The 21,954-nt window shown below is 37.9% G+C and overlaps 1 protein-coding gene across 1 annotated transcript in view; it reads left to right on the forward strand.

The window, feature by feature from the left end:
* Positions 1-364: 364 nt before the first annotated feature.
* Positions 365-21,954, forward strand: part of AADACL4 (arylacetamide deacetylase like 4) — a 217,702-nt gene continuing 196,112 nt past the window's right edge. Inside the window, exon 1 of the mRNA XM_044061728.1 lies at positions 365-567. Coding sequence (XP_043917663.1) covers positions 391-567 — 177 coding nt within the window. The 5' untranslated portion in view covers positions 365-390. The remainder of the gene's footprint in view (positions 568-21,954) is intronic.

The following is a 21,954-nucleotide window of genomic DNA, read 5'->3' on the forward strand; positions in this document are numbered from 1 at the left end:
CTCAATGTTTAGTCATTGAGAAAGGGTGTAATACCTGAAAGCTTTGTCTTGTCATAAAGGTTGTTTTTTTGCTCAGCGTCTTTGTTATTTTTCCTTAAGTTTGCTCAGAACACATGAAGGTTCCTGTAAACCAGCATATATAGTTTGTATTCATAGTCTTTAATTTCTGCTTCTGCAGGTCTTGCAGGCTCATTGCTTTTGCATCCTTACCTTCTGCAAAACTCTGCCTTCACTGCTACTTCCTGCATTTCACTATGCCTTTCCCTTTCTCCCGCCTCCTTCTTGATAAAGATCTATGAGTCTTTTAAGTTAATAGCTCTGGAATGGGGAAATGACAGAGTACACACCTGTCAGCTGGGCCTTGCAGCAGGTGAAAACAGAGTGCAAATCATGGAGCTGCTGTTCTGTCTGCTTTTAGTCTGCATAGTATGCTTGTTTGCTGCTTTCCTTTTACTCTTGGCTGGAATAATTTATTATGAATGCACAAATTCAGAGATTCCTGCTGGTGTAGATCAGCCTTTTAAGCTGCGTGTTCTCCAAATGCAGTTTATCGGGATTGCAGTGGTGGTGAGTCACATACTTCATATAGTAATCATACTCTGGGGGTGGATATTTCTATCCTTTCTCTGTTTATCTGATTATGTATTTCACCCATTTATCAAAAGCTGAAATGTGGAATTTCATATAGTCACTGCTTTGTAGCCAAGTTCCAGTAACTACAGACATATTATATTTTTCATTGTAGGACTGTTTGTGTTGCAGTCAATGTCACCTTTCCACCTAAGGAATTCATTGTGCAGTCTGTTGACTGAAATATTTCATCTTCCAGAAGTTTCTTCTGAAGATCTGTGAAATGTGGATGGTCAGTTTATCTAATTTTGATGGATAGTAGAACTTTACATTTGTCAAAAGACAATGTTCAAACACAAGAATAGAATCTATACAAGTAAAACTTTATTGCTGCACAGTGTATGCATTTTAATAATAAAAGAACTATCATACCTCTCAACTGTCCAGGCTATTGCCTCATATTTTTGGTCTGTTCCTCATCAAATGTGTAATTTTCTGACAAATCACTAAGGATTGCAGTCACTAAATAACGACATACATACGAGTTTCAGACTTCATATCCTTCAGAAAATGCATGCTAATACAAGCCCTGATATTCTTGCAACTTCATAAGTTTATAACAACTTTTAGGTTCATAGGTTCATAGGTAGGTACTAGGCTATTGGCCTTACTGCCTATATAAGCCTAGCCAAATGGTACCCTGGCTTTTGCCACCCAAGAAAATTATTTTCCTGTGCCCCTGTCAAGCAGAGCCACAGAAGTGATCCCCAGGGTGAATTTCCTATCTCCCATCCAATCATCAAGATTTTTCTTGGAATGCTAATGAGGAGCTTTGTTTGATATAGATAGGTAGTTTGTTCCAGAGTATGGGAAGTCTCTGAGATAGGAATCTATCCCTCCAGCATGTTCTGTTTATTGTGGTGACAAGGTTTAGGTTCCTAGAGCGTGTAGCTCGGAGGGATTGGGATTTCTTTAAGTGGAGTATGTCCAACAGCTCTGGGTTTGACATAACATTGTATGTTAAGAAGACATCACCTTTGAGTAGGCAATATGCGACAGAGTAAAGCTTGCGTTTTTTGAGACGGTCTGTGTAGGGCATCTGTTTGAGGCCGGTAATTCTCTTTGTGAGGTATTTCTGTGGCCTTTCCAGTTGTTGTAGATGTCTTGTGAGGTACATACCAAAAGGGGCGTTGTACTCTATAATGGGTCTAATGAGTGATGAGTAGAGGGGAACAATCACCTCTTTTTTCCTGGATGAGAAACCTTTTGTGATGAGGTGTGCCATGTAGAAGGATTTCCTGACTACTGTGGCGATGTGATTATCAAAGGAGAGACTACTGTCCACCTGTGTCCCAAGGTCTCTTATCACACTTTCGGTGTTAAGTAGACTAATGCCTATGTGGTAGTTCATGGGTACAGAGTTTCCCATTTATTTTAGACTTTGTCCACATTTCTTGTTCTTAGAGATTGAGAGGTATGAGAACTATGCAAAGTGCATTTTAAATCCATAAGGATATAGCTACAAAGACAAAATAAGTAACACTAAGAAAAAAGAGAGAAAGGCAAACAGAGAGAAACACAATGAGAGAGAACACACACAACTAGTATAATTAAACGTTCTTGGTCCAGACAAATCTAATTTGTTTTAAAGACCATGTTCTGTGAAACTTTAGTAACTTAAGTTACTGTGTCAGTAGAAAAGGTTAGGTTATTTGTTAAGCAATGATAGGCGTTCTGAAAGCAGCACACAAAATCAGTGCACTTTCAAACAACAATCAAGACTTTCATATCACTGACATTTTGTGCTATGTGCAGCCAATGTCATGACATGGAAGGGTAAAGTCCAGTGTCCCAGGACTGACTTGAAAATCAATTGACTGGACAAGCCAATCTGTGATCATGGCGGTTAGTGGCAAGTAGTGGCTCACCCTTGCTGAGATGAGTGCGATATGGTGATTCCATGGTTGACACCCGACAGAATGGAAGTGGTTGAAGTATGCAGACATACAGGCTAAGGTGTATGTGTCCACTAACTAGTGCATTCATGCACTGGCTGCATCTTGACCCATGCAGAGAAGAGCACAGGGTGAATGTATTAGGGCTATAGAACTCATGGACACATCAGTGCAGTAGGGGCAGGGCTAAACAAAAACACAGATGACTGCCTGAGTGATAACCTCAAGTAACCAACATTTACCCTTGATGATCAAATAGATCCTTTGGGTAAGGAAAGGGCTGATGACCAGCAAGCATGGGGACAAAAAGGCACAAACAAATGAATGCCCAACATATCACATGCATTCTGACTTGATGTTCACTTGTGCTGTAGGTTTGCCAGCAAAATGAAATTTCATAACAAATGCATGCATGGCTTTATCGGCTGGCATAATGGTTAATCTGGTAACCTTACAAACATAAGGTTCAAGGTTTGATTTTCACATGGGGTAATTGGCCAGGCTTAAAATGGCCCACAAGGGCAGTTAGCCTAGTAGTAATCTATGAATCAAGGCAATTTTGCAGATTTCTATGATGCCTCAAGACATCTAAAGACATCTAAAGGGATCAACGAATTAATTAATATGAGATTTTATTTTATTTATCAAAAAGGCATTTATATTGACAACTTTTTTTACCAGTATTTGCACAACCACTGACTTTTCAGCAGGCATTGAGTATGTTTTTTATATATTTCATTTTGTTGGGACATACTCTTATGTATAATGGTATTTTTCTGATTTTAAATCCAAGCACCCCATAGTGACACCTATTCTTCCTCCAAGCTCACTGGTACTGTTTTATTTCCAGTAGACATGAACAGAGTCCTTGCTTATAATTATATTGGGTTTTCTTTTAAAATTGTTTTCCTTTCCATATTGAAAAATGACTATTTAGAAAGTGGGCTACAGTTGGTATTTGTTATCGGGTTAGGAGTTAGTCCTTCTTCAGATGTGTCCCTGCCTTTTGGGGACCCCAACATTTGGAAAGTGTCTTTGATCAAAGTAGAATCTTTAGTAATTATTTGTTTGCTAAAACGTGTTATATGCTATGAAGGCCTATAGGATAGACTGCTACTGATCTGGTAGAGAATGGACTCAGCTAGTGATGGCAAAAAGGTATATTAGGTTAAAACTTTTTCAAGAATGGAGCAAATTTTGAGTACTCTTGGTGTGAAGGATGGCTATACCAGTTGCACTTGCATATCTTTCCTGGATTATGTTTTGTATTGACATCTATTACTGGAGATTACTGAAGGTCTGTGTCTCCCTGTCTTGCTGTCTCTGTATGTTTGTCTCTCATTCTCTCACTGTCTTTAGCAACCTGGTCATGTGAATAAGCCTGAGATGTCATCAGTTGGGACACAGAGAAACAAGAAAGACAGGTTCACTACCTTTTTGGTAACATTCCTGTCCAGTGAGGGAAAAGTATTCTGGCTGAGTGTGTAATAACACCTAACAAAGCTTTTGTATAATGGCCGTAAGTGACTGATGTATAGTTTTAAGGTTATGAGGTGTTAATGAGTGTTTTTCTGAACATCTCTGTTTGATTCCTTCATTCTCCAGTAGTTATTTAATCAGACCTATTCCTAGGGTTGCTCCATAAAAGAGGTAGTTGTGCATAGAGGACTTGATTGGTTAACTAATCAATAAATAATTAAGTAAATGCCCAAATACTGTTATTATATACAACTGTGTCTACCTGCCCATTACATTTTACCATACTTTCCTTTGACATAGTGAAATATTCAGACAGAACAGGAACAGTCAAAAAGTTATAGCAAATATGACTGAAAAGAGGTTTTTGACTAAGCAGAGTCAGACAAACCCAGTAAACAAAAGCAAAATAAATAAATAAAATGAAATCTGTCAGCATCTAAGTATATAAGTGGCTCAAATTTATTCAGGCATACACACACACACAGACACAGACACACACAGACATACACACACATACACACGCACACGGGCGCGCGCACGCACACACACACACACACACGCACACACACACACACACACACACACACACACACACACACACACACACACGCACACTGGTTTTATACAAGTGGTCGATGGTTCAGACTATTGAACTGCCTGAGTAACAAGCAATCATAAGCACAGGTGATGGCAAAGTGCTGATGTTTTTTGTGGGAGGTCTTGAGACAGCAATGACTGGGAATTTTCCCTTTCTCTGCTGTTGTGTGACCTCAGAATTGGTGTATCTAAGTGATGGGGAGGGGTTGGTGCAGGATGGCTTGTCCCCACCCTGCAAAGAAAAAAAAACACTTGTCACAAGTGATTTGCTTTTTTTTTTTTATTTATTTATTTGACTAGTCAGGGTTTGAATACTAGTATTTGATTACCTTGTTCATAGGTGTTTACTAGGCTAATGACCTAGCCAAGCATCTGAAATCTGACAAGTTCTGATACCCTTGATAAGTATAAGTAGGGGCTTGGGAGATAAAACGTTTGCAAGCAAGGGCCCCTGAGGTGAAACATTTACAAGCAGGGGCCTAACAGATGAACCATTTACAGGCTGCCTGTGTCCATTAGAGACACAGGTGCCAAACCAGAGATGAATTTCATGTTCCCCATCCAGTTGTCCAAGTTACACTTAAATTGGGTTAGGGAGGAACTCTGCTTCACATGGATGGGGAGCATGTTCCAGAGTAGGCATAGTCTCTGAGATACATACCTGTCTCTCCAGCAGATCTGATTTATATCACAGGCAAGGTTTAAGTCTTTAGAATCTGTAATTCTGGTGCTGTTTGTTTTGTGAATATGCAGGAGTCCATCAGAGTTGGGTCTGACAATGCCTTACATGAGAGGCATAGATCTCCCCTCAGCAGCCTATGGGAGACAGAATACAGGGATAGGTCCTTGAGGCAGTCTGAATAGGACATATTACTTACGGTCTGTATACTTTTAATGAAGAACCTCAGTGTACATTCCAGTTGTTGGATATGCCTGGTTAGGTACATACCAAAGGGTGCATTGCACTCTACACTGAGTAATATGAAAACTTTTTTGGTGGGGTCTTTAAGTTTTAATTGTTAAAAATAAGCATGGTTTTACTATTGGTTGAATTAGTGGGGGTATGCCTTTTGTATTGCATGTATACGTATGTTTTTACACATATTTTGTTGTTCTGAAGAAGTCTCTGAATAGTCAGAGACAAAAGCACTTGACAGTGTGGTCTTCAATAAACTATTTGGAGTCTAAGTGACTGACTTTGCGTCCTGTGTCTTAGAGGCTTCATTGTTGGCAGTTTGTTTATTTTCATCTTTAATTCTGAAAGACTTCCTAGCCAAAAGCTGGCTCTCTTCTTAGTCAGCACCAGGATAAACTATATCCCTAAATGTGGACAAATACCTGTTCATACCTTACTTCTCCATACTCTCCCTTTTTCACTCACTTCCTTACTTCTATTAATTTCTCTCCCTGGCTTTCTCTCTAAGTATATCATAAGCCTACTTTTATGTCACTTTGTTTTGCAATTCCTGTTTGTATTATACTAACTTATCTTTAATTTCTCTATAGACTGGATATAATTTCTCTAGGTATTAAATCATTGTCATATAACTTGTATCTACTCTTATACAATGTTTTCATATTATGTCTATTGGTACAATTATTTAAATTGTATTTGCTTTTTGTATTATTTTTAAGGACTGTAAAATGATTATTATTAAAATACACAAAATACAAAGAAACAACCAGCTAGCAAATGCACACCGTTGGAATAAGCAAGCAACAGCAGAAATAAAAATAACAGTGATGCTCCAAACAGTATAAATTGTAGTTAAAAACTTTTACTACCAGGTTAGCACTTTCACCACTTAATGTGGCTTCTTCAGACCATAAACACATATAAATACAAAACAAACAAACGCTTTAAACTTACATATAACATCTCATACATTCAAATAATTAATTAAGCCCCTCACTTAGCCTTGTGTACCATACGCAGGTAGGTGATGTCATTTACCCTCTCCACTCATAATTTAAAGGCATAGCTAATAAAATTGACAACTTAATCTCATATAATATATATTAGGACACCTTCCTATTTGTATCTAACATACACAAGAATGCTTCTGCATATTTGCAAACCAACCTTTCCAGAATAATTAATTGCAAATGCATTAAAAGCAGTAAACACAGCATAATTATTTTAAAAAGTTTACATCGCAGTCTAGCGGTTAGGCTAGAAAATTAAATCAACTCTAAAATCAGAATGTCATCCAAACAATAGATTTAGTTTTTCGACTAAAAAGTTCTAGCCATTTATTTAATCATATACTATCATCTTGTAATGATCACCGTACCTGTTAGCAGATTTGTTTAATAAATCATGAAAATAATCGCTAAACACTCTTCACCATCAGAATAGCGAGCATAACTGCCCTGTTTATATATATTTTTTTTTTTTTTTTATTTTATTTTCGTTTTACAGGATAGTCCATTGGGCATTTAAAGAAGAGTTTTCAATGGAGTCCTGGGGAGAAAAGCTCCAACAGAACAGAATTTATTTTTTTGAGAGAGGAAATTTTTGTTTAGAGAATTATTAATAAATCTATATACTAAAAAAAAGAACTAGTCACATTCAGGAGAAAAATCATATAACAGTTAATACAATAAGAAGAAATGAGTTGGTGTACTTTGAGTAGATTTTGATTATTTGACCTTAGAACTCTGTTAGGTTGGTGCAGGCTAGAGTTAGTTGTAGTAGTTGTTGGATTGAAGTTCCAGCCATTTTAGGTTATGGAGGGAAGAACAGTGGTGGTGGAGGACTTTTGGCTGGTGGCAAATTTTGCAATTTTGTTATAGAATTTCCAGTAGGTTATCGATTTGGACCCCAAGTAGTTTGGTTTCTGATACAATTTCAAACAACCAGGAGAGGAAGAGGAGGGCTGTCATGAATATGATTGGGTCTGAAAGTTGTGTGTGGGGGAGTTTATGGTTGGTTGTAGGAGAGGAGGGGAAGGAGCTGAAGTTGGGACACATTTTCTAAGAGGTCAATTTATAGATAGAGTCAAGAAAGAAATAAATTGGCTAAGCTAATTCATGAGTATTTGAGTATGGGTCTGGTGGATCTGGGTGTGGGGGGGTGAGGAGAGTAGAGATCCCTTTTCCCTTTCCAGAATTTTTTATTTTATTTTTTTTTTGGTTTTGAGAGAAATAGTTTTTGACGATCAAAGTAGTGAGTTTCTTAGCTTTGTTGAGCATTAGTCAAATTTTAAGAAGAGTTGAGTTGAAGTATGAGACTGCATCATCTAGAATAAATTTTTTAGACAGTTCCAATTAATTGCTTGTAGTGAGTTTGAAAAGATTAATGTATATAGTAACTTTTCGTTATGTGTGCTTATGCAGAAAAGATGAAGTCAGCAACCCCATTCACTCTACTTCAAAGACGCACCCGCACAACCTTGACAAACCTTCTGCACAAATGAAACAACTTCCATATTGACAAAAAAATATGTAACATAAAAGAACTTCTACAAACTAATATATCAGTGTTTTATCTTTATAGCATAAAAAGAATACTGATATTAAAAACATCCCACACGATATATATGCACATACTAGTACAGCAGACTAACGAGCTGATAAGGGCAGTATAATCACAAGAAGTGGGTTTAACTCTCCTTACTAAATATAAATGGATACTCAGATCCATAGTTATATCAGTGTAACTAATCATTAAATGTAGAATATTAACTGTGGCGCCACCTATTATGTTAAAGAAACAAGTACTTCAGCATGTTTACTAAGATCGTTTCTACTAGGTATGACATATCAAACATTTCTACAGAAGAAGTTGGAAATTAATGTATACCATAGTATAATAAATATTATACATATATTACAGCTGTAGTCTTATGTTATTATTATCTTTATTATCATCACTACCAAGGCTTTATATGTCCCTAGAATATTATAATAAACTTCCTAATAGGAAACATTGATACAAAAGCCTCCCTTCCACCAGATGCAACCATGTCTAGAAAGAATAAATTAGAAATTATACTTCGATTTAGATGGTCATAGTCAAATCAAAGCAAACTCAAATACATTTGACAGAACTAGAGATAACACTCTGGATGTGACCCCACCAACATTTAGTGGAACCATAGAATCACCAAGCTCTGAGTCAACACTGTGACCATTGCTACTCACAGCCAGATTAGACTAGTATATACAATCTTTTCTTTTATTTATTGGTTTATTTATTTATTTATTTATATTTGTTTACTGGGGTAATGAACTGATCTCAATAGACCATTTGCAGGCACAGCCTGGATGAATTAGATCACATGAGAAATTAACAAAACATATTTACAGAAACAAGAATTTTCTAAAATACAAATGTATTTACATATTTACAGGTGCAAGAATATACTACAACATTTAGTTCAAGAAGCAGCTAACAATGTCATAATATAGATGGAAAATTGGAATTAAGCTTAACAGAGCTTTATGGATATGATGCAGCCATAATGATCAAGATGGTTTATGTTACAGGGATAGCATCATATCATTATATAGACAGCTATGAAGACATTAGAAGAGGCAAGTCAGAATAGTTGCAAGAAAGGATACCATTGAGAGAAGACAGAGAAAAGGTGTCAGTGGTATGCAGAGAGAGGAGGAATAGAAAGGAGAAGTATGAGAGAGTGAGATGCAAAGAGAAAAAAGAAGTAGGATGAATGAGCAACAGTAAGTAAGGGAGGGTGACAAGATGAGATAAGGAAGGATGAAATAGGGATAAAAGGGTCTGTGAGAGAGCTGCAGGGTTCATGTAACTTGACCTGAGTGACTGCAGCTGCAGTTTTCTTGGGTGAAGAAGTATTCCTTGAGCTGTTGTCTGATATCTGAGTAAATTTTGATCTCTCGGATTGAGAGAGGAATGGAGTCTTATAATTTAGGTACTAGGATAGCGAATGCAGGCTCAGTGCAATAGTGTTCATTATTGGAGAGTTAGTAATGAACTGGAGATTTTATTGGAGATGGTTTATCCTTTTTTTTAATTTCTCCAAATCTTTTGGGTTTCTAAAACCATGACAGGAATGGACCCTGTTCCTAAGTTAAAGTATTATTAATGTTCATGAAATTAGCTTTCTTTTGTAGTCCAAGAGGAATTGATTCTGCAAGGGTATCTCAGTGCAGTGACAGTTTTAAAACCTCTGCAGAAGTGTGGGGGAGGGGACTGTCAATTCCTCTTGAACCACAAAAGAAAACAATGAACTAAGACCTGCAGTTTAGCTACATTCTGGTTGTAGCTGGATAACTTCTAAGTATAGTGTAAAACAAGGTCTAAGCCAAATTAAATGAGGGTGATTGGAGACAGAAAAGAAACAGCCCTTTTACAAAAGGTAAAGAAGATAACAGTGACTCACACAAATCCCATTATATGTCAATGGTATGGAAATTTACATTTACTTCCTTATCTCTGGCAAGAGTCAAACAAAGCATTATGGGAAAGATAAAGGGTTGAGGGAGAACAAGATCATGTTGATACATCAAGCCCCATTAGTAGCCATGTTGTAGAAAACAGGCTAAAATTACACATAAAGCACTTAGAGTGATTTTGAGATGTTAAATTGGTCAGGAAACAAAGATAGAGTGAAAAAAAAACATATTTGTTTAGTTCTAGTGTGGAGTTTTCCTTTAAAGGTTGCTTTTACACATTTATCAAGACCAAATGAGATTCTTATATCATCTGAAAAAGTTTTGACTACTTGCAGTTGTGCTTTCATCTCATCATCTGGTGAGCTATACAATTTTAAATCATTGATAAGATGTGAGGTCTGTACAGTTTGTTGTTTTCTTGGAGCCAAATTATAGCCATGGCCTAATCTGTTAAGCAGACAGCTTAAAGGATTAAGGGTAAGACAGAATAGCAGTGGTGACAGGTAGTCACCCTGGAATATCCCCCTTTGAATTTTTATCCTTGCAATAATAATTAGTCCTTTATCATGGCTTAATTGCAAAGTGGTCTGCCACTGTTTCATGGTCACTGTAATGTAACTGATCAGTGTAGGGTATATCTTATACATTTTTAAGCACTCTTTTATCCATGAATGTGGAATACTACCAAATGCTTTTTTATAATCAATCCATGCCATATTTAGATTCTTCCCCTTTTTACAGTTCTCCATTATGACTTTATTTAACAGCAGATGATCCTTTGGTCCATATGACTTTCTTTTAATAGCCTTTGATTCTATTGCCATGATTGAATTTTCTTCTAAATGACTATAAACTCTGTCAGCATCATTCCGGTATGTAGTTTATACATCACCAGAAGGCAAATTATTGGTCTATAATTGTTAGGATAACTTGCAGGTTCACTCTTAAGTAGTAGCATTGTTTTTCCTGTTGTTAACCAGGTTGGTATCTGTTTGCATATAAATAGTTCTTACTCATGGCTAAATGGATTTCCAGTTGGATGATTTTCTTAACTTTATCTCAATCTCTCTAGCTGTTACCTCATCCCATTTCATATCCTGTACCTTTGAACTTCTTATTCTTTCTTTTACTTCTTCTATCCATTTGGCTTATTTATTATGTTCCACAGGATCTTCATAGATATTTCTCCAAAATGTATTGGTTTCTTTTTGTGGGTGGTTTTTCAATTCCTTTTGCCTTGTTTCCCAATTCTGTATAGAACTTTTTGGGGTCATCAATAAATTGCTTGTTTTGTAATTTTCCTTTGTATTTATTCGTGTATCTTCTAAGTTTTTCTGCCTGTGCTGAGATTTTTAGTCTATTATTTGCAATAGTGCAAGATCCTGATCCATTATAATACTGAGCATTGTTTTTATCACATCTATCTTTCTGAGTATTTTTGTTGATCTGTTCCCTCTTCTATACTCTTCTAACAGTTACACTTCTTGCCTTAATTGCTTTATAGTTCCTCTATTCAATACTTCCATGATGGTATTTGATTCCTCCCATTCCTTTCCCTCACTACCCTGTGTTCTTGTGATAGAATTTTATCTGTTATTAATTTAGCTGCATAGTAACATATCCTGTTTACTTTTGTTATACGCATGGATCTCTATGGGCAATCCTAATTACTGTGTGCATTTGTTTAATGAAACATCTGACTTTTTGGGTTTTATTGACCTATTGCAATCTATTTCTTTCATTGATCTTACTTATTATGTCTATCTATTTCTATTAAATCAAGCAACTCTTCTCTTAGCTCATTTTCTTCTAAACTAAGGACAAATTATTTTGTTCTCCATTTCCTGCGGGCATTCTATAGAGAGTTCTATAGCATCTTCCTGTGGCACATTCTCTTCAAGTTCATCCTGTGTCCTTCATTGCTCCATCATATGGGAATTTGCTGGCCTATCACTCCTTAACATTGAGTGGTCAGAGTTGCCACACATTCTTGTTCCTTCCCTTGCTGTCCAGCTTCACATAGATTCATAGGTTCATAGATTAGTACTAGGCTAACTACCCTCATGGGCCATTTCAAGCCTAGCCAATTACCCCATGTGAGAATCAAACCCTGCACCTTGTGTTTGTAAGGTAAACACCTTAACCATTATGCCATCTTCCCACCCCAGAGCTTTATAAAAGAACATTTATACTGGTTTCCTGTGGAAGGCCCCAAAATATCTTCATATGGCAACTGCCCACTTGTTTCCCATTCTACTGGTTTCTCCTTAATTGGATGTCTATTGCTCTATAAGGCTGTGGTGCTTTCTGAGTTAGATTTTCTACACTGACTCCTTCACTTTGCAGGTACTCCATAACCTCAGGTTCTGTTTCTTTAACTACTCCTTTACTAATCTTCATTTCTGCTTTTCCTTTTTGTCTTATTTTTGGTTTTGTAAAATTTTTCATGTCTGGATTTTTTTTCCTGTATTTCTCTTCAAATATGTTTGGTGCTGCTCTTTTTGTATTGATTAATTTTGCTTTCTCCTTTGCATAAATGTTGCACCATATTAAATCTCTTTTTCTTTCCCATGTCCACATTTATTCTTCAAATGTCTCCTGATCTTCCTGTTTCTTCTTACTTTGGGGGCTCGTTCCATCATGCTGTGATGTAACCTGTGTTAGACCTTCTACACCAAATCTTTTCTCTTCAAATATCTTTGGTACTGCTCTTTTTGTATTGAATAATTTTGCTTTCTCTTTTGCATAAACATTACACCAGATTAAATCTCTTTTTCTTTCCTTTGTCCATATTTCTTCATCAGATGTCGCCTGATCTTCCTGTTTCTTCTTACTTTGGTGACTCGTTCCATCATGCTGTAATGTAACTTGTGTTAGACCTTCTACACCAAATCCTTCACTTCATAGGCATTCCATAACTTCACCTTCTATTTTTTTTTAACTTCTACTTTACTAATCATCTTTTCTACATTTCCTCTTTGTGATACTATCTTTTTTGTGAATTTTTTTCATATCTGGATGCCTTTGCCTATATTTCCCTTTGAATATCTTTGGGGCTGCCTTTTTCTTTTGATTAATTTGGCTTTTGACTTTGCATAAATATTACACCATATCAAATATCTCTTTCTTTCCCATGTCCATATTTCTTTTTTATACTTTTCAAAAATCTGTAGGTTTTGTTGTTTAGATTTTTGCATTTCCTCAGATGCTTCTTTTTCCAAACAGATCAACATTTCTTGGGCTGTATAATGTTTTTCACAAATCTGTTGTATTAATGAACACAAATGTTTATTTGAGGCTTCTGACAGTTTTCTTGTGGAAATATTTTTCTTTCCTCTAATTTCTCTCAATCTTTTTGTATATCTTGTGTCTGGAAAGTATGGGCATTTTGCATAACAATAACAATGCATCATTTCTTTCTTATCTTCAATAGTCCACTTTATTGTCTTTCTGGCTCTTCTCTAGCCTATCAGTTTTTGTGATTTTTGTGGACTGCTACTTCCTTCTACAACAGGAGGACCATCAGATGGTCTGTAAGATGGTGGCATTTTTCTTTGAGGCTGCAGCTATAATGGGTTGTCTATATCTGAGTTGAAATAAAATTATTTCTTTGCCTATGACACCTTTGGCTGGCTTGGACAGAAGAGGCGATAGCTTGTTCGCTCAGAACAGTAGTGTGTTGATCATTTTGCACGTGTTTTGAATATGTAGTTGAAAGTTAATAGATTTGTGTTGCAAAATGCCAAGGTATTTGAAGGATTTGGTAGTTTCTATGCTGGTATGGTTAACATGTTTAATGTTAAGGAAGCTGAGTGCTTTGGCTATTTTTTGGTTGACTCAAAATAGCATTGCTTTTGTTTTTGAGGGATTCAGTATGACTTTCTGGCCAATTAGCCACTGGTTGAGGGTTTGGAGGTCATCATGGAGCTGAGTTTGTATAACAAAGTAGAATGTGTTTGACCTGTAGGTGACCACATCATCTGCATAAAGAATTAGAGGTATCTGAGGATAATCAGGTGGGAATTTGTTGAAAAATATGGAAAAGAGAAGCGGGGCTAAAGTGGAACCCTGGGGAACTCTTTTCATAAAAGAAGCTATTTCAGAGTGGTGCCTACTTTCATCTTGAAGGATCCCTTGGTGAGGAAGTCTACAAACCAAGGTTTGCATTGTCACTAATTCCTATTTCAGTTAAGTTGTCAAATAATAAGTTATGGTCAATTAGATCAAAAGCTTTTGTGAGGTCAATAAAGACGGCTCTTGTCAGGTTGCCTTTGTCCATACTGGATAGGATGTCATCTGTGAGGAAGTAGAGAGTTGTTATGGTGCTACTTCCAGACCAGAATCCACATTACTTCCTGGACAGAAGATGGTAATGATGTAAATAAGCAGTAATTTGTAGATAAACTTTTCTAGTAGTTTATCTAATGTGGGAAATATTGAGATAGGAAGGAATTGTGAAGCAGTAGTTGGCTTGGAACAGGAGTGACTATTGCTGTTTTCCATACCTGAGGCATAATCTTATTAGTTGAGCAGAGGTTTTATCTATGAGTTAGAGTGTGGGAGATGAAGTCCTTCCAAAGATGAATGAGCCAATTGGCTAGGTTATTTGAGCTGTGGTAGTATCTATTTGTATTTGGTCCAATTGTGTTTCAGTCTCTTTGGTTCTAATATTTTTGAAGTGGAATAGTGGAATATAAAGGGGGAGAGAAGGTGGCTGTGGGTCTGGTAGCTTTTTGTTGTTGATGTGTGTCAGGTTGCTGAACTCATTGAGGAAGTCAGTGCATGAGAGTCTGTATGTGGTGGTGGTGTTAGAGGGGTTCGGGGCAGTGGAATTGTGTTGCATTTTTTGACCAATCAACAGGTTGATATCTCTCCAGAGTATTTTGGTTTTGGTTAAAAGTGAGAGCTGTTTGTTTTGGTAGTGGTTGTTTTTGTGCCTGCAGATGGATTGCTTGGCTAAGTTGTGTAGTGAGGTATATCTGGCTCGGGTATCTGTGGACGGGCTGCATTTCCAATTCTGCCATGCCTCATCACATAATTTGAGGAGGTGGTTGAATTTGTAAGATACCAAGTCATGTTTATGAGATCTAAGTAGCCTTTGTTAATAGCTTCATCGGCTCATAGGTTGGTACTAGACTATCGGCCCTAGGGCCTATACAAGCCTAGCCATAACAATTCCCTGAATATTTCTTCCCACAATATTTACTTCCCTGGACCCCTGTCTAGCAGGGCAACTGACGTGATCCTCAGGGGAAAGAATTTGATTTGCAAGTGTAGTAGGGTATTGGTAAGGTTGTTAGCTGAGCTGCTTCAGTGAAGTCTTTTATGGCACACATGTGAGACCAGTCAAGGGTAGCAAGGTCACAAAGTGTTTTTTAACATTAGTGATATTCTGGATGGTTTGGGGTCTGAAGATGATAAGTTTGGGTTTATATTTTAACATTCAATTACGTACTGAGAAAGTTGTGAGACAGTGATCACTGAAGGAGGGTGCATGTATGGTGAGGTTCGATATCATTGTGGGATTATTAGTTATTACAATATTTAGTAAAGTGTGCTTATTGGATTGGGGGTTTGGTCTGTGGCTTCAGACTTGATTTGGGTAAGACTTACGTTGGCCAGAAGTTCTGACATAAAAATGGCTTTTGGTCCTAAGTAACTAAGGTTAAAGTCTTCAAGAATTATTAGGTTACAGTTTTGGGGAGCTTTGGCATATGTTTGTTGGATGAGGATACTGAATTTTCGTAGCAAGCCTGATAAAGGCAGGTATGCACTGGCTATAACAAGGGGGGTTGGTTATTTGTAGGAAATTTTAAAAGTATCCAGTTAGGATCTGATTCTGAGTTGCTGTTAGCTTGTGCAATGATTGTGAGGCTAAGGTTGTCTTTGAAGAGAATTAATGCTCCTCCTCAGTTTTTTTTTCCTGGTCTATAATCTTGTAGGTATGAATAGTTTATTTGAGGTTTTGAAGACTTGAGGTGTCAGATTTCAGTAACATCAAGATTATGTTGTGTGGTAAAGGTATTGATCTGGTCATTTTTTTCTTGATACTGTGAGTGTTAAAGAGGGAGTAATATGGTGCTGTTTATTGGTTTGAACTGAGGCATTATTGTTAAGTGGTCCTTGATTGGGCCCAATGTTGTCTCTTAGCAGAAGTATAAAGATGGTGGGACTGTAATTGAGTATGTTTTTGAAATGTGCAGTTTTGGGTATAACTGGGGTTTTCTACAGAAATTATAGATGATGAGGCATTGGGACCCTGATATGTTTAATGTGTGTCAGCTGAGTGCTGGTATGGGTGTGATGTGAATGTTTAATGGGGTGTGGGTAGGTAGTATGTATGTAGGTATGGGGTATGGGTAAGTAGTATGTGTGTGTAGGTATGGGGTATTGGTAGGTATGGCGTATTGGTAAGTAGTATGTGTGTAGGTATGGGGTATGTGTAGGTAGTATGTGTATGGGTGTGGCGTATGAGGTATGGTTAGATAGTACATGTGTAAGTATGGTGTATGGGCAGGTAGTATGTGTGTAGATATGGGTAGGTAGTATGTGTGTGGGTATGGGGTATGGAGGGTAGTATGTGTGTATGCATGGAGTATGGGTAGGTAGTATGTGTATGAGTATGGGGTATGGGAAGGTAGTACATGTGTAGGTATGGGTAGGTAGTATATGTGTAGGTATGGGGTATGGGTAGGTATTATGTGTGTGGGTATTGGGAGAGTAGTACATGTGTAGGTATGGGTAGGTAGTGTAAGTGTAGGTATGGGTAGGTAATATGTGTGCAGGTATGGGGTATGTGTAGGTAGCATGTGTGTGTAGGTATGAGTAGGTAGCATGTGTGTGGGTATGAGTAGATAGTGTGTGTGGAGATATGGGTAGGTTGTATGTGTGGAGGTATGGGGTATAGGTAGGTAGTATGTGTGTTAGTATGGGGTATGGGAGGGTAGTATCTGCGTAGGTATGGGGCATAGGTAAATTGTATGTGTGTAGGTATGGGGTGTAGGTAGGTAGTGTGTGTGTTGGTATGGGGTATGGGAGGGTAGTATGTGTGTGGGTATGGGATATGGATAGGTAGTATGTGTGTAGGTATGGTTAGGTACTATGTGTGTGTGTATGGGGTATGGGAGGGTAGTATGTGTGTAGGTATGGGGTAAGGATAGGTAGTATGTGTGTAAGTATGGGTAGGTAGATATGTGTGTAGGTATGGGATATGGGAGGGTGGTATGTGTGTGGGTATTGGGTTACATGAAAGCAGTGGCAGTCAAGTAATTGCTGTGGGTTTTTGAGTGAGGGTTGAAGGAAAATAATTGATATCAGCAGGAGAATGGAGATGTAAGCCATAGTTATAGGAATTCCTAGTATAAAGTAACTATAGTACAGGCTTTAAGATCTAGAGAATGAGGGAGGCAAGTAGTTTTCCTTTAAATATTGGGTGGATAAAAATGAGTGAACTTTCCACTATAGGACTGCACTGGGGTGGAAGAGGAGCAAAGATACATTAGATGATTGGAGAAGGATGGAGCTAACTTCTGATTAGGTCTGAGAAGAGTGGATGAGTAAAGTATGAAGGGAGCTGCAGAAAAGAGGAAAGGGTGAGAAGCAGGATCAGGATTAATGGCTGGGAAAAACACAGGAGAGCAAGTGTCTATGGTGGCTTAAAAAAAGAAAGAAAACAGAAGATGTGGAAGGAGATAAAATGAAGAGTGAATTCAGTAGAAGTGGTTTATGATGATGTAATTATGGTTGATTTCCAATAAGAAAGGTGGGGATTAAGGAGAATAGCAGTGATTGGCAGATTGAAAAATGGGTGGAGATAGCAAACTTTAAATGTAGTGTAAGAGAGGGTAGAAAGGATTGGGGGCAGGGAAGGGGCGGGAAATGAATCCAAGCATAATAAGGGTAAATGGACCCTTCCCCTGAATGTAACCTTATTCCAAGAATAAGCACTCTGTAGCGCTGAAGGTAAGGCTTATGTTTTGGCAAGTGCAGAGTGAAAGAGAAGAATTGAGAGATGCTCTAGTAAAACACAAAAAGGGACAATTCAGAATTATTATGAATGAGCACTCTGAAGGGATGGAGAAATGTAGCACTGGGGATGGATATGAAAAGCATAGCACAGAGAACTATGCAATAGCAAGACAGACCAACTCTGCTTCATTAGTGAGTCTAAGATTCCTTAACTCTTTCTGAAATAAGGAGGGTGAGAGTCCTCATACCTTCTGGCCCTTTCTCAGGTGTGCAGCAGCAGTTCATCTTGGTCTACAGCCCACAGAGTAGGAGTAGTAAGGAGGGGAGGGGAGCTGGTTACAGACTGTTTTAAGGAAATCTAGAGGCAACACTATCCAAGAATTTCCTCATGCAGGAACCAGCAGCCCTCACAGATAACACACAACAGAATGTAAAAATGAGAGGCTCTGCTTACTTTAAACAGAGGTTAGTTATGTCTTCACAAGAGGACTTGGAATACAAATGCACTTTACTTTTTCAAAAATCTGATAATCTTTCTTGCTGAGTAGTGATTGTTTGGGGTAGGAAAGTTATGCCTTTAAACAAAGCTGCAGAGCTCAGTTCTGTCTTCAGAGAACTTGGAATGCAAATGAGCTTTACTGTTCCAAAAATCTGATGTTATTTCTTGGTGAGTAGTGATTGTTTGTGGTAGTGAGGTTATGCCTTTAAAAAGCTGCAGAGCTTAGTTGCGTCTTCACTGAGAACTTGGAATGCAAATGCACTTTATGGTTTCAAGAATCTGATGGTTTTCCTTGCTGAGTAGGAGACAGAATACAGTGACAGGGTTTCTTGTCTTTTCACTTAAGTCTTGTTTTGTGTACCCTGTAATTTCTTGGTGGGAAACCTGTTGTCTCTCCAATTGTTGCAGGTGTCTGGTGATATATATGCAAAAGGAAGCATTGTAATCAGTTACTGGTCTGATGAGGGCCAAGTATAATGGAGTTATAACATCTTTAGATCTAGATGCAATGCCTTTAATTATAAGATGTGCCACATAAAAGGATTTCCTTACTACTGTGAATATGTGGTGGTCAAAGTTCAGATTGCTATCAAGCTGAGTACCCAAATCACATAACACGGTATCTACAATTGGGGAGCTGTCTATAATGTAATCATCAGGGATGTCAGCTTTCCCAAAGGGAATAATGATGTATTTTTTTGCATTTAGCTTTAATCGGTGGCTTTGACACCAATAAATTTTCTGCTTTAACCCTCTCTGCAGTATATTAACATCACTGGGGGACTCATTGAATGCTCCCAATTTGCAATCATCAGTTAACTTGGTTAGCCACAGGCTGTCCAAGTTCACCTGGACTTCAGAGAAATACATTCTGAACAGTAAGGCGCCCAGCACAGAAGCCTGTGGTACGCCACTGGTGACTGGTCTTTTACTAGAGGTGAAGTCACCCACTTTGACAGTATGTGACCTGTCAGTGAGCCAGCTGGCTACCCAGGATTGTGTCAAATACATTGGCTAGGTCAAGGTAGGGCGGTATGCACTGGCTTTCCCTCATCTAATGCCTTAGTGACTTTCTCAAAGAAGGCAACCATGTTCAACAGGCATGATCTACCTTTAACAAAATCAAACTGGATTGGGTCTAGAGTTTGGAGATTACCTACGTCCTTGTTAATAATGTCCATAATGATTCTTTCCATAGCCTTGCAGATGAGGCTGGTCAAGATTATGGGCCTGTAATTCCCAATGTCGGTTTATTGTCCCCTTTGTGCAGAGAGATTACTGATGCCATCCTCCATTCTGCTGGAGCATAGCCAGTTCACAGGCTGTGGTTAAACAGGGATCCAAGTGGGTCTGCTAGGTCATGTTTTAAGTTGTTTAAAAGTCAACCTGGGATGTGGTTTGGTCCCACTGATGCCATGTTTTTGGCCTTGGAGAGTGCCAAGATGACCTGCTCCCTTCAGATAATAGGCTGAGGAATGGTGGTAGGTATACTTTGGGGGTGACTGTAGGGGGCGGGGGGGTGAAGTGTGCTCCAAATCTCTCATCTAGTAGGTTGGCTATTACTTCTGGTTGAGTATGGGTGATGACATCCATAACCAGTTCAGCTTATAGCTCGGTATTCCCTTTTAAATTTTGAACAAAGTTAAAGAATGTCTTGCTGTTATCCTTAGCTTGAGAGGCTATTTTTGCTTCATAATTAGCTTTGATGGACTTGACAAGATTTCTTATTTGTTTATTTAAACTACACAGGGATTTATTCCTCTGCTGAGCCAGTTCCCTCTTGTTCTTGGACATAAGGTGTTTACTTTGCAGACACAAGGTGTAAGGTTTGATTCTCATATGGGGTAATTGGCTAGGCTTAAAATGGCCCATGAGGGTAGTTAGCCTAGTATTAATCTATGAACCTATGAGCCTATTAGTTTCTTTCTCTTGTTGTATAGCATGTTTATACTAGGGGTCCACCAGGGTGGCTTGTTTTTTCAGCAAGACCTGGTTTTAATCCTATAAGGTACAGGCGATTCTATAAAAAAACTGTTTAACTGGGGGCTTTGAAACTTCATACACCATAACTTAGTAGGAGGTAATTTGTCTTTGAAAAATTCTTGTTTTTGAGCCTGCTGGGGTTTCTGGTCTTATAATTACATTGAACGAGATTAATTCATGGTCCAATCTTACTAGGGAGGACATCACATGGGGGGCTGTAATGCTCTCCCATATTAGTGAGTACTATTTCCAACACATTTGAGCCTCTTGTGGTTGTGCTGACTTGCTATTCCAGAGCATTTGCATTGACAAAGTCCCAGAACCTCTGTGCCAGTGTGTTTGCGATTGTGTATGTTTCCCATTCAATGGCAGAATAATTAAAATTACCCATGAGTAAAGTCTTGGGCTGTATGGCAAGTGACTCCAGTAAGTCCAGGTAGTCCATATGCTTTTCCTGTTTCATGGTGGGGGACCTATAGCTAACTATGACATGGTAGCAGACTTTGCCTATAGTTAATTGGACATGGAATAGCTCAAGAGAGGTATACTGTTTAATTCATCTTGAGGTGTACTTATCCTTAATGAAGATGGATACACCTCTTTCTTTCATTCTTTCTGTGAAGGCTGTCAGCCTAGCCAGATAGAATTTTATAGATAATTCTACAATTTGTAAATATTAATGTAAGACACAGGCTTGTTGTCTTAAATGAATAAAAAAACTGCTGTTAGGTGTGGAACTGCAAAAAATGTAACAACATTGCACTCTGCTGGCATAAAGCTGACCAAGTAAAACATGTTGTGACCCTTTGATCTAAAGTCATCTCCAGTATGTCTAGACAAAGACATTCTTTCTATTGTTTTAACCAAGAGTTAAATTGCTAGATTCAAACATGCAAATGTATTTTTATTGCTCTGCTTCCTGACTAGCTGCAAAATAACACAAGGAGATGTTAAGAAGCAAATGTAGTTTCTGTTAGCATGGGAACCCAGGGAAGTGTGAAAAATGATGTAATGTGATGGAATGTGATTTTAAAAACAGAGAGAATCAGACATTATTAAGCATTTTTTGTCTTGACCATCCAGCTCATCAGCACTGCCTGTTCTCTATATGCAAGTTACCTTAGATTTCTGTTTTCTCTTAGAAATAGCTAGAAACTAGAAAGATTAGACTAAGTGTTTTTCTGTGACATCAGAACTGTACTACTGAATTATTTTAAGTATTTCTCTGTGATCTCTGAACTCTTGACTAGCACTGTGTAGTCAAGTATTGTCTTGTGGTTTTAATTATTTATTATTAAATCTTTTTAAACCTTTCAACTGTGGCAATTTTGTGTAGAGGTAAGTTAAGCTCTAAGAGTACATTGCATGTATATAGGGATCCTGTACCAAGTCCCTCTAATAAGCCTTGACTATTTAGTTATACTACTAATTGGATAATAATAATATTGCACAGTAATAATTTGGCACTCTTTTAAGGGCCTTTGGGTAGCTGATAATTATTAGCTGGGTGGTGGCAGTGATTTC

Source organism: Protopterus annectens, chromosome 2.part0 (assembly GCF_019279795.1).
Source record: "Protopterus annectens isolate FY-2018-M chromosome 2.part0, PAN1.0, whole genome shotgun sequence".
Lineage (NCBI taxonomy): Eukaryota > Metazoa > Chordata > Ceratodontiformes > Protopteridae > Protopterus > Protopterus annectens.